Source organism: Aotus nancymaae, unplaced genomic scaffold (assembly GCF_030222135.1).
Source record: "Aotus nancymaae isolate 86718 unplaced genomic scaffold, 86718_ANA_hifiasm-v0.15.2.pri h1tg000011l, whole genome shotgun sequence".
NCBI lineage: Eukaryota > Metazoa > Chordata > Mammalia > Primates > Aotidae > Aotus > Aotus nancymaae.
In genome coordinates, this window is record NW_026988422.1 from 59,932,369 (window position 1) to 59,946,770 (window position 14,402).

General features: G+C 46.9%; 1 protein-coding gene across 1 annotated transcript in view; it reads left to right on the forward strand.

Moving 5' to 3' along the window:
- Positions 1 to 1,988: 1,988 nt before the first annotated feature.
- Positions 1,989 to 14,402, forward strand: part of ESRRB (estrogen related receptor beta) — a 187,720-nt gene continuing 175,306 nt past the window's right edge. The window contains exon 1 of the mRNA XM_012438273.3: positions 1,989 to 2,123. Coding sequence (XP_012293696.1) covers positions 2,122 to 2,123 — 2 coding nt within the window. The 5' untranslated portion in view covers positions 1,989 to 2,121. The remainder of the gene's footprint in view (positions 2,124 to 14,402) is intronic.

Consider the following 14,402-nt stretch of genomic DNA (forward strand, 5'->3'; position numbering starts at 1 on the left):
AAATGTTCGAGATGATGGGAATGCTAAATGCTCTGATTTGATTATTACACATTGTATGTATGTACAGTTATTATGTGTCCATTGCATATTTTCCCAGGGGGCCTTCATATATATACTATGTTATGCAAGCATTCTGGCTATCTGATTCCATAACATTTCCAGAACAATTCAGAGCCTTTCTAACAGTCAGCTGCATGAGAATCTCTCTAGAGCCCTGTCACTGCAGGGTCACCTGTATTTCCAGCAACTAAACTTGCAGAGAACCCTGTGTGTGGCCAGACCTGATTAGAGGGGAGTACTTGGTGGCTGACCACTGGCATCACTGGCCTGGTGCCCAGAAGGGCAGTGGTTCTCAGATGAAAGTGTGAGTGAAAATAATAGCAGTTTGACTATATCTGCTTAAACTCTCACACCCAGTTCTGGACCTTCCTAGGGACACTCTTATGATACAGACATTTCTAGAGAGTGTCTTACTGAGTCCAAAGGAGTGACTCAAAGGATAGTATTTTAAGTATCAGTCATTCACTCACTCAATCAATCAATCAATCAATCCATACTCAGGAGGGTCTTACTATGGATCAGGTATCATGGGGATGCGATGGTGAATAAGAGAAACACGTAGTCTTTACCTTCTTGGAGCTCATGTTCCAATGGCAGGCTACTGGTGGAAATATTGGAGGTCCTACACATTAAGTAGGATTTTGACTTCAACAGCTTAGATATCACCCCATCTTCACAGATTCTGATAAACCTGGAGAGTAAAGGATTAGATCTAACATGAAGAGGAAGTTCAATTTCATTTCTTTTAAAAATTGGGGATCAGGAAGTTTCAAGGATTGTGAAGTACCTGTCCTTTACCCACACCAGCAAGGGGCTCATCCTATGACCCCTCTTAAAGGGGAACCTCCCCTGAAATTCTGCCTCAATTAGCATGCACAAGAAATCCAGAAAATCAAGGCAGATAAGCCTGTGTAGTTGAAGCAAATGGGTCTCCGGATGGCAGATGGGAAGCCCTCTGGGGTAATGCATGCTCACCTGGTTAACTGTTGGACAACCCATACTTGTCCCATTTCATCATGATTCTTCCATCTTCCAGAAACTGAGCCCCTTGGCTCAGCTTGGCTCAGCTTTCAGAGCTAGACTGGCCTGCTCCAGAGAGGCTGCCCCAACTTTGTAGAAACTAGGGCAGGCAGTGCTTCTTAGAGACTCTCCAGTACCCCAAAGAGTGGGGCTTGTTCTCCAAAAAGGAACCCTTTTTAGATGACTTGATCTCCTAGGAAATCTTTAGGGAAAAAGGAGAGACTGACACCCCCAAGGCCTTTCAACTTGAGGTCATTCTTTTGATGGGAATGCCATCTCCTGGCCTCTTCAAAGACCTGGACTCACCAGGCACCTGCACTTTCTCACTCACCCTCCAGGAGCCTTCTGCATGGCCCCCAAGAAGCCTGCCTGGCCCCTGAGCTGGGAAAGCTCAGTTCTCTCCCTGCCTCCTAATTTGGCAGGAGGAATGGAAACTTTCGTGGAAAGCACTTGAGCTGACGAATGCTCCCAAGTCAGGACTTTGACTAGGGCCCTGACAGGCTCAGGATCCAGAGGAGGGGGGCCTCTCTCCTTCTCCAGGTCAGGACCTCCTGCCCTGGCTCCTCCCCTCACTTTCTGCCGACCATCAGTCACCAGCTCTCTTGTGACCCCAAGTGACTGCTGCACACCACTAGAGGTGTCATTGTCTTCCACATCCCCCCCATTTTCACTTGCCCTCCCCCAGTTCCTCCTCCCCTTCATGGTATATTTTTCTTCCACACTTTCCTGCGTCCATCAGTGGCTGTGGAGTCTGCTTGGGGCTCAGTGGAGTTGAAAGTCTAGAGCCTTTTGCTGTTTTGTTTAAGACCTGGTTATGGTTGTGAGATTTTTTTTTTTTTTTTTTGTCAGCTGCCTGTTATATCAATCACAGAGTCGGGATCTATTTATAGGTTGGGAGTACTGTGTCCTTAGTCACAAAGAGACACAGACAGGGGACTGTCAGCTGGTACCGGAGGAGCGGAGCAACGAGTTATCAGCAACTGAAGGCACCTGAGGGGCCGCGCATTCCACCCCAGCCCGTCCTCCACGCCAGCCCCAAGCATGTGAGTAACCCAACTTCTCCCTTTCTCTTCCCCAGACTCTGCGGGTCCCTTTCTGTCCCCTTTCTTACACTCTCCCTTTCTGTCTCTCTCCCTCTCTCTCTCTTCCTCTCTCTCTCTTTTAATGGATAAAAATATCTCCCCATGCCTGTTCTTTCATCCTGGTTTTCCGTACTCTGAAGCATCCCTGTGTGGCCGAGAGGAATATGTTGCCTTTCTTAGACTGTCACGGGAAGGTCACAGGGTCTCCGAATGGCTGGGTGGGACGGTGACACAAACTCACTTGGAGGCAGTGAGTTCCCTTTGATTTTTGTTTGTTTTCACTGAGAAAGAAGTTAGTACACCAGAAGGGCAAGGGAAAGTTTACATGTGGCTCAGCAGGGTGGAGATGTCGCCCAGCATGAAAACTTTTATTTGCTGGCAGCTTCGGTGTAGGGCAAGCTGGGGAAGGTTACCCAGGAAGACCCAGTGCCCACAGGACAGGTAATGATGGGGGCTCCTGGAAGACTTGATTTCAACCTGGGAGCTTCCAGGTTCAGGGAGAGTCCCCACAGTCCCGATGACCAGTTTTCTATAGCGCCTTAAAGATAATGACCCTCCCCTCCCCTCCGTGGAGCGAGTTTGCTTTGGGAAGTCAAGATGAGAGCTGAGGATTTGTCCTGCCCTACGGGGCTGTCGCTGGCTCCTTCATTTGGTGTGTTTTCTTAATCCTGAAAGGGAACTTGACTGGGGGCTGGAAGAGTCCCAGGCCAAAGCCAGGTGTGGAGGGAGGGCTGTTGACTGCTTTGCTCTGCATCCTTCGTGAAGGAAGAAACTTAATATCGCGAGGCTTGTCAAAGCTGTGCTTGTTTCAAACAATTTGAATAGTGTGCAGGCTCTGAGTGCACCTTGGGTGACTCTAGATTCGGCCTCTCCAGCCACAGTCCCCATATCCACAGGGCTTACCTGCCACAAGCGTCCCATGCAACATTTGAGACTTTAGTTTCTGGATATTGAATAGTATTCACCCGAAATCCTGTATTTGGGAAGATATGCTTTGTAGTATCTACAAAGGAAAAGTATTCCTTTTTTGGAAAAAAAAAATGTAATGATGACTAATGTATACTTAAGTACAACTTTTTAAATGTCTCTCTCTCTTTTTTTACCATGCGTTTCTATTTCTACAATGGATTCCATATGCTATATTGCTAAGGACTACTTGATTTGTTTGGGAGAACAATATCCTACAAAGAAACAATCTTCCCAACAATTTAAAAGCATTACACAAAGCAGCTATGTCTGTATTGTTTTTGATTTATTACAAACAAAATAGTTAGATTTACCAGCAAATCTAACTTGATGAAAGTTAGATAATATGGATATACACATATGTTTAGAGAGGCAATTTGATCTCATTTTTGACTTTCTGAACCCTTAATTTTCCTTTTGCTTGTTCCATGTTTTCACCTGCATCTTGTTTAGGGTTATTAACATCTCTAATCCATTCATTCATTATTTTGGAAAGAGGAGTGGGGATCAGGAAGCAATGAGAAATTAGAAGGCAAATGTCCCAGGTTCAGCCAGTAAGACCACATTCAATAGTGGAGAAATTCAGAACAAGGAGTTTGGTGTAGAAGTGGGTAGATGTCGTGATTTAAGACCTAATATAGGAAGTGAAGTCTAAGAACTCCAGAATGAGAAAAACACTAACTAGGAGTTACAGTGTATTATACACATAGCATTACTATTCTTCCTATTACAAGGGACTCTAGTTTGGTAAATATATCCTGCTAAGGTTTTTTCACCACAATGCTGAAGTGGGATTTGGTGGGTTATTGTTAATTAAAGCTCAAGTGAATGAAGTGAATTGAGACATTGCATTCAGAAATCAGAGAAGTCTGCTGGTGGCAAAGCTGAACTTCTAGGACTTTCAGATCTCAGTAGCTTTTGAGAGAAAGTGTGACTTTAAAAAGAGCCTTTTAGACTAAGAGCAAATTCTCCCTTCCCTCCCCAACCTGCGCACCGGAGCCCACCTGACCCCTACTCACGGGTAAGTGCAGTGGGAGAGAGTCTCACATTCCTGAGCAAGTCCTGTGTTTTCATAGGCTTCATGGTCAGAGGGAAGAATATTTGTTGGGACATTTAGCTAAGAACTTCCTCTTGCCTGGGCTACCTGTAGATCCTTTCAGGCGAGGTAGGGGCTTGTCTGACGATGTGATAGAGGGCCTGGTTTTCATCTTTAAGTTCAGGGTGTGGTTTGGCCCCACTGGGCTTAGTTATAGAGATGCAGTTCAGGGAAACTTCAGTGTGTTTGCATAAGACAGCCTCTGATTACTTAGTTTCTGCTTCAATAACGATTAATTTTATGTGGTTTGAGCTCCCATCAAACTCATTTCTTTTTTCAAACTGATTTCTTAAATGCAATTGGTCAGCAAATTGCATTTAAAAAGACAGCAATTGGACTGTCTGTGACTTCATGTCTGCAAAATCTAACCCATTCCATACTTGTCATTGTTTATTTCTCTGAGTGTAAACAAGCAGTTTCCTGTGTACATGCGCTGTTGTTTCATGGGTCCTCCCCGCACTGTCCTGGAGCACATAGGAATCCAGTCCCGACCTCCTCCCAGATTGGGAACAGTGGGGCCAATGAGCAGGTGCTTTGGAGTACAGCAGGCTCAGGTGCAGGGAGAGTGAACTGCAAGTACCTGGAAAGCACGCCCCTAATTCAAACGATTTTATGTAGTTGAGGCCTCTCCAAATACCCCATCAGTTAAAATGGCAGCTGGCAGGATTTTAAGACGAGACCACGAGCAGCTCTTTCCGTATCATTTCACTTCTCTAGGATATCTGTCCATCTTTTCCTTATCTCTACTTTTACATTTCATTATCCTCCCACTCTTTCTCTCTCCCTCCTGCTTTCCCTCCCTTTTTTTTTGCCTTTCTTGAAAACACATTTCTATCTGGCACAGAAAATAAACTCAGATTGTGGGTAGTTATGTTAATCTAATTCAATCCTCAGCGGGTTAAGAGTGAAATTCTAATAGTGGAGCGGTGGAGGGCTTTTTTGTTAATGGCTTGGGGATTACATTGAGTTAAAGGCTCATTTCCTAATCAAACAGAGAGGGAGAGAGTGACTCCGAATATTTATGAGTCTCCCAGTGAGAGTTTAAACATTCAACTCCAAAAGCAGGGTTTCTGCAGTAGGAAAGAGTTAAAACCCCTCAGGGCTGCTGGGGAAAAAAAATTAAACCAGTTAAGCCATCAGCATTTTCAGGCTGCTGTACAACTTCTGTGCTTGCAAAGTAGAAGGCGGCGCGGAGCTGGAGAGAGGGGAATCATTTCACAAAGCAAAAATGGCAACTGTGGTGCATGCTCTGAAGCTGGAGTCAGCTGATATGCTCAGAAAAGAGTGCCCCGCAACCCCCAGCAGACTCATTCCCTGGTTCACCAAGAGCCTGGAGGGGCTGTGTGCCTTCAACTCCCCTAATCACTTCTCCTGCTCCAGTTCGGAGGTGAGAATACAGAGACAGGAGTATGGCTCAATTTGCCAGCAGCTGGAGAGTTCCAGCTGGAGAGTCTGGTGGGGCCAGAGAAATGGATTATCTCCCACTTTGGTCCTGCTCCTGGAGTCCCGAGGGCTCAGTCTTCCCCTTTAGCTGGTCAGTTAACATCTCCACAGGACCCTTCTCCCGCTTTGATCTGCGTTTGGTCTGGGTTCCTTGGTTCTCCTGCTGGCTTTCTTCGTGTGAGGACTTCAAAGTCCACCTGGCTCACTGTTCCCAGGTAAAGGCAGGCGAAGAACTCTCTGGTCTCCAGCCAGAGAAGCAACCTGGCTGAGGTCGAGCAATGTCAAGGCCAAGCTGAGGTCAGAAGTCTAAGTCCAGGCAAGCATTCTGGCCTCGCTCTCCCCTCCTTCTCCGGGGAAAGTCAGAGCCATATGGCTGCTGAAACAGGCCCTGGCTCCCCTGGAGAGAGATTTTCTTCTTCAGCTTGGAAATGGAGGGCAGGAAGCCCTGATGCAGGGGCATTCTGCATGCTCTGTGAACACACATCCTTTTTTCTGCCACCAACCAAGTGAGCAATTTCTATTTCTTTCACTTGGGCCTTTTTTCCCTGCTTCATGAGGTCAGCGGAGGCACCAGGATGCCAACTTTCTTTCTCTAGCATCCCATGGCTTTTTGTTTTTCCTGTACCTGGGCACTGTTCTTCAGTGCTTCAAGCTCGGTGGCCTGTGAGTCTTGTATTTCTCCTTTCCAGTTAAGGTGGCATCTGTAACACGTCTACGTCAGCTCTCCTGGGATTCCTTCTCCCTTTTCCTGGGGCCTTCAGGGTCCCTGCCTGGTCTCCCTCCATGACTGCATTCACCCCCTGTGCTGTGCCTGTTAGTTTCTGTGTCTCTCTCATTAGGCCAGGAGCTCCGCCGAGCAGGGTCTATGCTTCGTTCCTCTTTGTTAGCCTGCCTCATCGTTGATAATTCCTGCCCTCTTGCCCTAACCCCTGCTGTATGGACAGTAGAGACCTGTAGTTAAGCGTGCGCCTTCCAAGTCAAACAGCCAAGGTTCAAATCCTGGCACTACCCTTTCTCAGCTATGAGACTTGAGCTACTACTAAACCCCCCAAGGTCTCACTTTTCCCGTCGGCAAAATGGGGATAACAATGGTACCAACCTCACAGCATTGTTGGGAAGGTGAAACGCACGTGAAGTGCTTAGCTCTTGGCCCAATGGGTGTTGACACTTTGTTCAGCACAGAGCACTTGATTCTGTACACATCATGTCACACCGTTAAAGACAGGCTCCCACGCCTTCCTCTAAGGGGACATTTTCCCTGAATGTTGGCCATGCAGAGATCTGTGTCAGCAAGGCTTGCAGCTTCATCCTCCAATGGGCTACTCCATGAGGAAGCCCTCTAACCTGAGAAGAACCCAGGACCTTTAAACCACTGTTTCAACCACTATGGGAGAGAAGAGGATGTGACCTGGGCTTTGGGCAGCACTCCTCAGTCAGAGGAAGGCGCGACTCTCCCCTCTGTAGAAAGAGAGTTTTGTCAAGTCTCTTGGCCTTGGCTCACATTGCAGTGAGCGCTTTTGTTCTCGGGTCTCCGAGTCCCTCCTGCACCCCCTCCACCCCACGTTCTCAGAGGGTGGTGTGGGCTCTGCCTACACAGCAGGCCAGGCCAGTCCTTGCTCTGAAGCCAACAGGGTTGCCTTTCTAGGGCGGCTGGTGACTGCTTTGGCCTCCTCCCTCTTGACACAATCACTTGACAAATGAATCCAAACTCCATCACTGGAGTTCCAGCAAGAGGTGTCCTCTTGCGGGATGCCCCCCATCCTGAGACCCTCAGTACTCCTTGTCGCTGTGCAGGGACTCACTATGCTGCCAGGCAATGCCCTCTCTTCCTTTTCTTTGCCCACTGTTTAGCTATTGTTGCCTGATTGAAGCAGGGGGCTGGAATATGAACCTCAGTGCCACCCAAACTTACAAAGTGCCCCATAGCCTCACTCCCTCCTCTCGGCTCCCCCTCCTAGCAGTTGGTAGTAATAGTACAATTAATAGTAGTCACTGTCTCCCTTTTCGTCTCCTTACTATTCACCTTTGAATTCCCCAGTGCCTAGTGCAGTGCCTGGCACGTAGTATGTGTTCAGTAAATGCATGCAGAGTGAATTGCAGAAGCTCTTTCCTCATGAGGCCACTTCTAATCCCTTTATCACAGGAGGAGTGATTTGATGCTATGAACATTCACTTGCCTTAACTACTAGGTCAGCTTGTGACCCATTGATCACAGCCCTTGCCCCTGTTCTTCTCTCCTCTCTGTCCCTCTCTCCTGCTTTCACGTTCCTCTCTCCAGAAAAAAAATGAGACGAGTCTTTTATTCATATGTGCACAAATCTTCCCAGGAATTTTATTCTGTTCAGTGAAGAAGCTTTGTCTAAGTCGATGTCAAATTTAATTGCTAAACTGGTATCTCTCCTGTGAATATTTCCCTCATTTGTCATGCTCTCTCCTCTCCCCTTTCTGAGCCATACCTGCTTCCTTTGGCTGTGCAAGCTCTGTAGGGCCCCCCGTGCTCCTCCTCTTGCTTTAACCACTCTGGTCCCGGGGGTACACATGAGAGGAAGACCTTCCTTCTGAAGTTTTCCAAAGTGTCTGCTTCCATTAGCACAGACAAGGCTTTTGAAAGGTGTCAAGTTATGAACATCATTTTAGGTACTGGATTCTTCCCAGAACAGTTTTTCTGCTCTCATTTGGAAGACAGGGATAAAAACTTGGGCTGCTGAGGGTTAAGTGATAGCAATGAAAAGTCTAGGCATCTCTTGGGGACAAGTGTCTGGCTAAGACAATTGATTAGCTTGGCTTAGTGATCTTTCTAGCAATATTCAGGAGTGAAATTATTGCTGATTAGGCTGTGTGTGTGTGTGTGTGTGTGTGTTTTAGGGTTTACAGCAATAGGGGTAGGATAAGATATGAGAAAGAAATGGATTGTTTGTTCCTAAGTCAGTCTCAGGAAGGGACCTATCATCCCACGTGGATCTGAAGTTATATTACAGTTGTGGACTTTGGACGCACACAGGTCAGCTGGGGGAAGTACAGTGAAGGGTGCCTAGGGCCTCCTTGTAGATTTTCTTTGCTACTCCCTGTGAATCTGTAACTATTTTGAAATAAAAAGTTAAAACATAAAGTCAACTGGAAAGAGGCTCAGTGGTGGAGACTGCTTCCACCTGCAGATTCTGCTGGTCGGAGGGACGGCCAGGGTGCTGTCGGAGGAGGAGGGGTACCCGCTGGTCCAGCCCAGTTCCAACCCCAGGATTGCTGGTAATTCAGGTGCTCCTGCTTTCAGGGTCACAGTTTCCTTCATTATAAAATGAGCCATTGAGAGAGTTTCCTTGATTATAAAACGAGCCATTGGGCGAGATCTCTTAGGTTCTCCAGCTCTGAAAGTTCACATTTTTAGATGTTGAACCCAGGACACTGTTCTCCTAGTATCACCAATAAGATAGGATAGCCAGCTGTGTCCCTCTCATCCAAGAACTTGGGCCCAGATGTGGCTTTTCTTGTGCTTTGTGGCTTTGTCCTCATTTTCCTTGGTTTGTTTTCTGTCCTCATCTTTCCCTGTCTATAAGCACCTCTGGGGGTTAGTGGAAAGCTGGTCAGGGTTCCTCGTTCAAAAACAAGTTTCCAAATTCTGCATTTTATATTTTGGCTTTAATTTGTAGAGACCCTAATTTTGTACGTCTGTGGCCTAAATACGCCTCCCTCCCCAGGCCTCCACCTCAGCAGTTGCGCCTAGGCTTGTACGTGTCTGGAGAGGCCCAACGCCTGGGCTCCCAGTTTGCTAAAAGTCCTTTAGCAGAGCTGGAAGAGAGGAGCATGGTTGAGGTTTGGGAGGGGAGTTGCCAAATGGGGGTGAAACCTTAACTTACAGTGACGTTAAGGACCCCTAAGTTACACGAGTCCTTAACTTCGCTGTAGCTTAATTTCTTCACCTGCCGTGTGGGGCTGACAGCCCCGCTGAGTGTCTCCCAGCACTGGTGTGAAGCAAAACAAAAATCACAGGATAAACATGCCTTTAAACTGGAAGTGCTTACCAATATTAGACTAAATTATTCTCCCGAATGGTGACCTCCATGCAGCAGTTTTTGTGAAAAGCAGGCTTTAGCGCCAAGCTCCTGGGGCCTTACCCACATTGTCATAGCTGTGACCTTGGGCAACTGTTCCAGCCTCTCCACTTGACACTCAGTTTCCTCATCTGTAAAATGTGGGTTATAAGAACATCTCCTTCATCAAGTTGTGAGAACTAAAGGAGACCCGTGTCAGCCCCTTGAATAGTACCTGCTGGATAATAAACTCTCGAAGCCACTGCTGTGGGTGAGGATGACGACATTTTGGCTGTTATAATCATTTTGCAGGACCTGGTGCTAGAAAGGCCAAGAGAGGAAACTTTCAAAGTTCCTACATTCCTCCCAAAGTCCCCCGGATAGCTTGCCAGTATAGCAGAAATTGCTGTATTGAGCCATCCATGGATGTCTGACCACAATAACCCTAGTGTGTACATGTATGCACACACATTGACAGGTGGTTAAAAACATGCCCCCATCCTTTGCAATTCCCTGCTGAGGGGGGCTCCACTCCCATATCCAATGACCAAGTGAGCACCCTCCCATGGCCTGTCTGGGGCTTGGGATGATCTGGCCAAGCCTTTTTCCTCTCATGGAAATTTGCTCTCCATAGCCTCACATCCACAGGCTGCTGCAGTTCAGATGTGAAGGTGGGGCATCATTAACATGGCTTGTCTTGGGCATCCTGAGCACTCGGAACCACTGGAGTGTCGTTTCTGCACAGGGCCAGTTCCTCTTCTCTGTGTAGCATAGCTGAAGTGGGGCTGCTTGTTTGCCACATTTTGATGGTGCATCTTTGGGGAGCACTTGGCAAGGAAAGAATAGGAATAAGCATGGGCAATTTCTGATGCCCCTACGGGGGTGCCATTTGTATATTTCAAGGGACTTGTAGAACTCACATCACATTCTTGGGGAAAAGTCCAAATCCAGACTTGTGACCAGGCTGGGTGTTTGTGCACACATGTGCACATTAGGGATGTTGTGGTCAGCCATCCATGACTCTTCTTTCCCCATCTCAGGCTGGGAGCAATCTTGAAGGAACATGTAATTACTATTTACTCTAGGGCACTCAATTGAGAACACCCTCATGTAACGACTCTTGAATTAATTCTGCCTTTAGAATCCCATATGCTGTTGCTCCTTTGGAAACCAGTGGGGATCAAGCACCACTTTTAGCCCAGGGGAAAAGACCACAAGATGGATGTTAGTCCCTGCAAGTTCAGGCTGTACTCTTGAGTAGTGGTGGTGGTGTCTTTCTCGTGCAGAATCTTCTCTCGGATCTCTGTCTTTTATGATGGAAGCTTCAAAACAGAGCCAGTGTTAACCTAACGGATAGTCTCGGTGGACTGGGGCAGTCAGCAGCGTGGCTAAGGGAAGGGAGTTAAAAAAATTTCCAGAGACAGGATGATACCACCTGTACACAATTTTAAAACATGCAAAATATGCCATATATAGCCTACAGATTGGACATAAGATGTGCATGGGAATGAAACGCCAACTTCAGGAGAAGAGGGATAGATGTTCATTGGGATATCATCTGTACTCATCTGCCAAGCATGCTTTGGCTTCCTCAATTTCCCCACTTATTTTGGGGTTGAATTTGCCTAATCATTTAAGGTGGGTATGAAGGCAGAGAGAGGGCAAGTGAATGCATTGTTATTAAACTTGTGGAATCTACTTGCTAAAAATTTCAGAAATATTACTTTGAAATATGACACTCAACTGATGCAGTCGGACACTGCCTTGGAGGCTACCAAACTGCTTACAGGAATAAAACTGATTTTGTAGCAGCATATTGAGCAAGCATTTAGATTAGCTTCCACAAGCCACTTTGTCTCTCTCTGCCTCCGTTTCTTCATCTGTAAAAGGAATGGGTAGACCAGATGATCTCCAAGGACTGTTCTGTTCAGTCCTGACTTCTCCTGTGCCCCTCCTGGGAAGTGATGGTTTTGTATGACAGCTGTTTGCCTGTCTGTTTCCCCTCCAGAATTAAGGACTCTGTAGGCAGGGAGTGGTGGGCCCGGCCCAGCGCTGAGCCTGGACATGATAGGCACTTGACACACTTTGGATATACTGAGAGAAATGACACAAAAGTGGATGCCAGCCCCTGCAGCCCAGTATCCATTTGGCTGTTTCCAGAAATGCCACAGGCCTGGCTGATCATGCCTAGCAGCTTTGATTTCCTTCCTTGAGGCCCTCCCTCATGGGTCAGGGGTGGCGGTTCATGCTTTCATGGTGTGAAATGGAGAATATGTTCGTAATAATATGTAAACTGAGCTGCCCCAAACAAACCCCCTGAAAACACCTTGGAGGGACGACATTGTTTCCTGAATGCCATGCTTACTTCTCTCCACGCCCATTCTACTGCCTGTCTCTGGTTTTTTTTCCCCTCTCTCTATCATACTCTATTAATTTAAAAATATTACATTTGGAGACTTGCTAAATAAAGAGACCTCAGAGTACAAAATATCCCTTATTCATTTTCTGGGTCCCTATGTGCTTCCTTATAAAGATTTTCTCTTATTTTTTACTAAATGGCCTTGATTTTATCATTAATTGCTGTGCGACAATTCTTTTTAGTGTGTCTAACTTATTTCTTAAGTATTCTCCCATAAGTCCTTAACTCTACTGGTCTCTGTGCCCCTTTCCATTCCTGTCTTTGCCATTTTATGAAATTTATGAAGTGATTCCTTTATCTGTTGAACCCTTGATCCCAGGCCTTCCCTTTAGTCTTCCACGCAAATTTCCCAGAATGGTTCTTACAATTGGACTTTCACAGTCCAGGTAATCTCGGGTCTTTGTCATTTCCATACTGGGCCTGGGGACATGTTTGTTCTCTATCTGCCAAAAATCTCGTGTTTTCTTGAACCAGCGGTTTTCACATTGGGGTTGAACAATATTATGACTTTAAAGCTTTAAGAATTCTTCAGTGTCTCTCTTTTGCTCTATGATGTGAAAGACGTTTTCACCCTGACAATCATCTCTGCTCGCTGACTGTACCATTGCCCGATACCTAATCATGGCATTTCCCTAAGACATTTCTTTGTTGTTTCCTTACCTTGTTGTCTGTATCACTCTTCTGTGCGTGGGAGAAGGAAAGAGGCATTTTTTGAGAGCCTGTTCTGTGTTGGAAACTTTCTGTAGTTTATTTCACTTATCCCTGGAACGACTGAAAGATGTAGGTATTAGGATTCTTCCCATTATACAGAGGAGGAAACTGAGGCACTGAGGTTAAGGATATTGCTTAAGGTCACCCAGGTAGCAAACAGGACCACCAAATGTCCCCTTCCACAATAGGCAACAGGGCTGAGTGCAAACAGGCAAGCATGTGAATACCCTTCTGTATCATTTACATGTACATTGAACTCAGCTCAACATTTCCAAAGTTTTCATCTTTTTATGTATTTTCTTTGAGAAGGGTTGAGTGTCCTCCTTCACAGACCCATGTGAAAGGGAGGTCCTGATGCTCTAGCTTTAATTCCCCAAGTCCCTGCGTCCTTGTAAAGACGACAACACAGACGCCTCTGCCAGGTCAGCCCTCTGTTAATCAGCCTTAGCTCTCCTTTGGAACTGCTAACAGCTTGCTTTTCCACAAATCAGTTTTTTAAAATCTCCGCTGAGGAGCTAGGAACCAGGTTGGAGAATGCAGACCTAATCTGCAGGTTTAGACTTTCGAAGTGCCTGTGTTGCGGGGAGCTCTTTCGGAAAGCATGCGCTGCTCACCCTCCCCTACTTTATCACGTCCACGCCTTCCTGGACCATCTCCTTCCCTACTTCTGACCTTCTGGCCTCCCTTCAGCATCCCATAGACAATGTTTTCATTCCATCGTGTTTCACGTTTTGTGTTTTTTCCCACCGTACTCTTTCCACAGGTCATCTTTCCTGAGACCTGAAACTGGTGGTCGATCACTTCTCCCACCACTGATACCATCCTAACCCCTTGGGGTACGTGTACTTGATCGCCCCTCCATGTGGGCTGACCCAGCCTTAGTCCTCTGCCAGGCTTTCTCATCCAGGGAGCAAGGCGTGGGCAGTGGGGTCTCCTGCTGATGCCGAAGCCACCGCCTCGGGCAGCTGGCCTCCTTGCCCACTCTCCTGTAACCTTTATCTCTGCTCGATCCGCCCACCTCGGCTCTTGGGATGCTAATCACATTCCTGAGGAGAGTTATAACATCTCCCCACCTTGGATGGAGTCCAGCATGCGCTCACCGTTTGGGACAAAGTGTTTATCCTCTCTCTGCCTGTGACCTTCCATGGACACAGGTTCATCAGGTTTCTGCCTTTCCTCTGGCTTTGCTTTCTCTCCAGGGGCTCCCACAGCCTGCAGTGTCCCTCCTGAATGCAGTGGGTGGGGGGCGTCTGGGGGATGCTAACGGATGTTTAGAAGTCCCTGATGTGATTTCCAATGTTCGGCACTTCCTCCTCTTCTCAAAGCCACAGCGTCACATTGAAAACCTCAGATCACTGAAGTTAGACGATCCAACTGAGAGGGTTTTTTTTGTCTCTAGAGCGTCCGCTTTCCTTGGGGGCATTTTTTTTCCTACCTTGTCTGGCATTCTTACAGTCCCCAATTTTTGTTCTCTCTCTCTTTCTCCCTCTTTTTTTTCCCTTTTGACAGAGGGTCTCACTCTGTTGCCTAGGCTGGAGTGGAGTAGTATGAACTCAGCTTACTGAAACCTTGACCGCCTG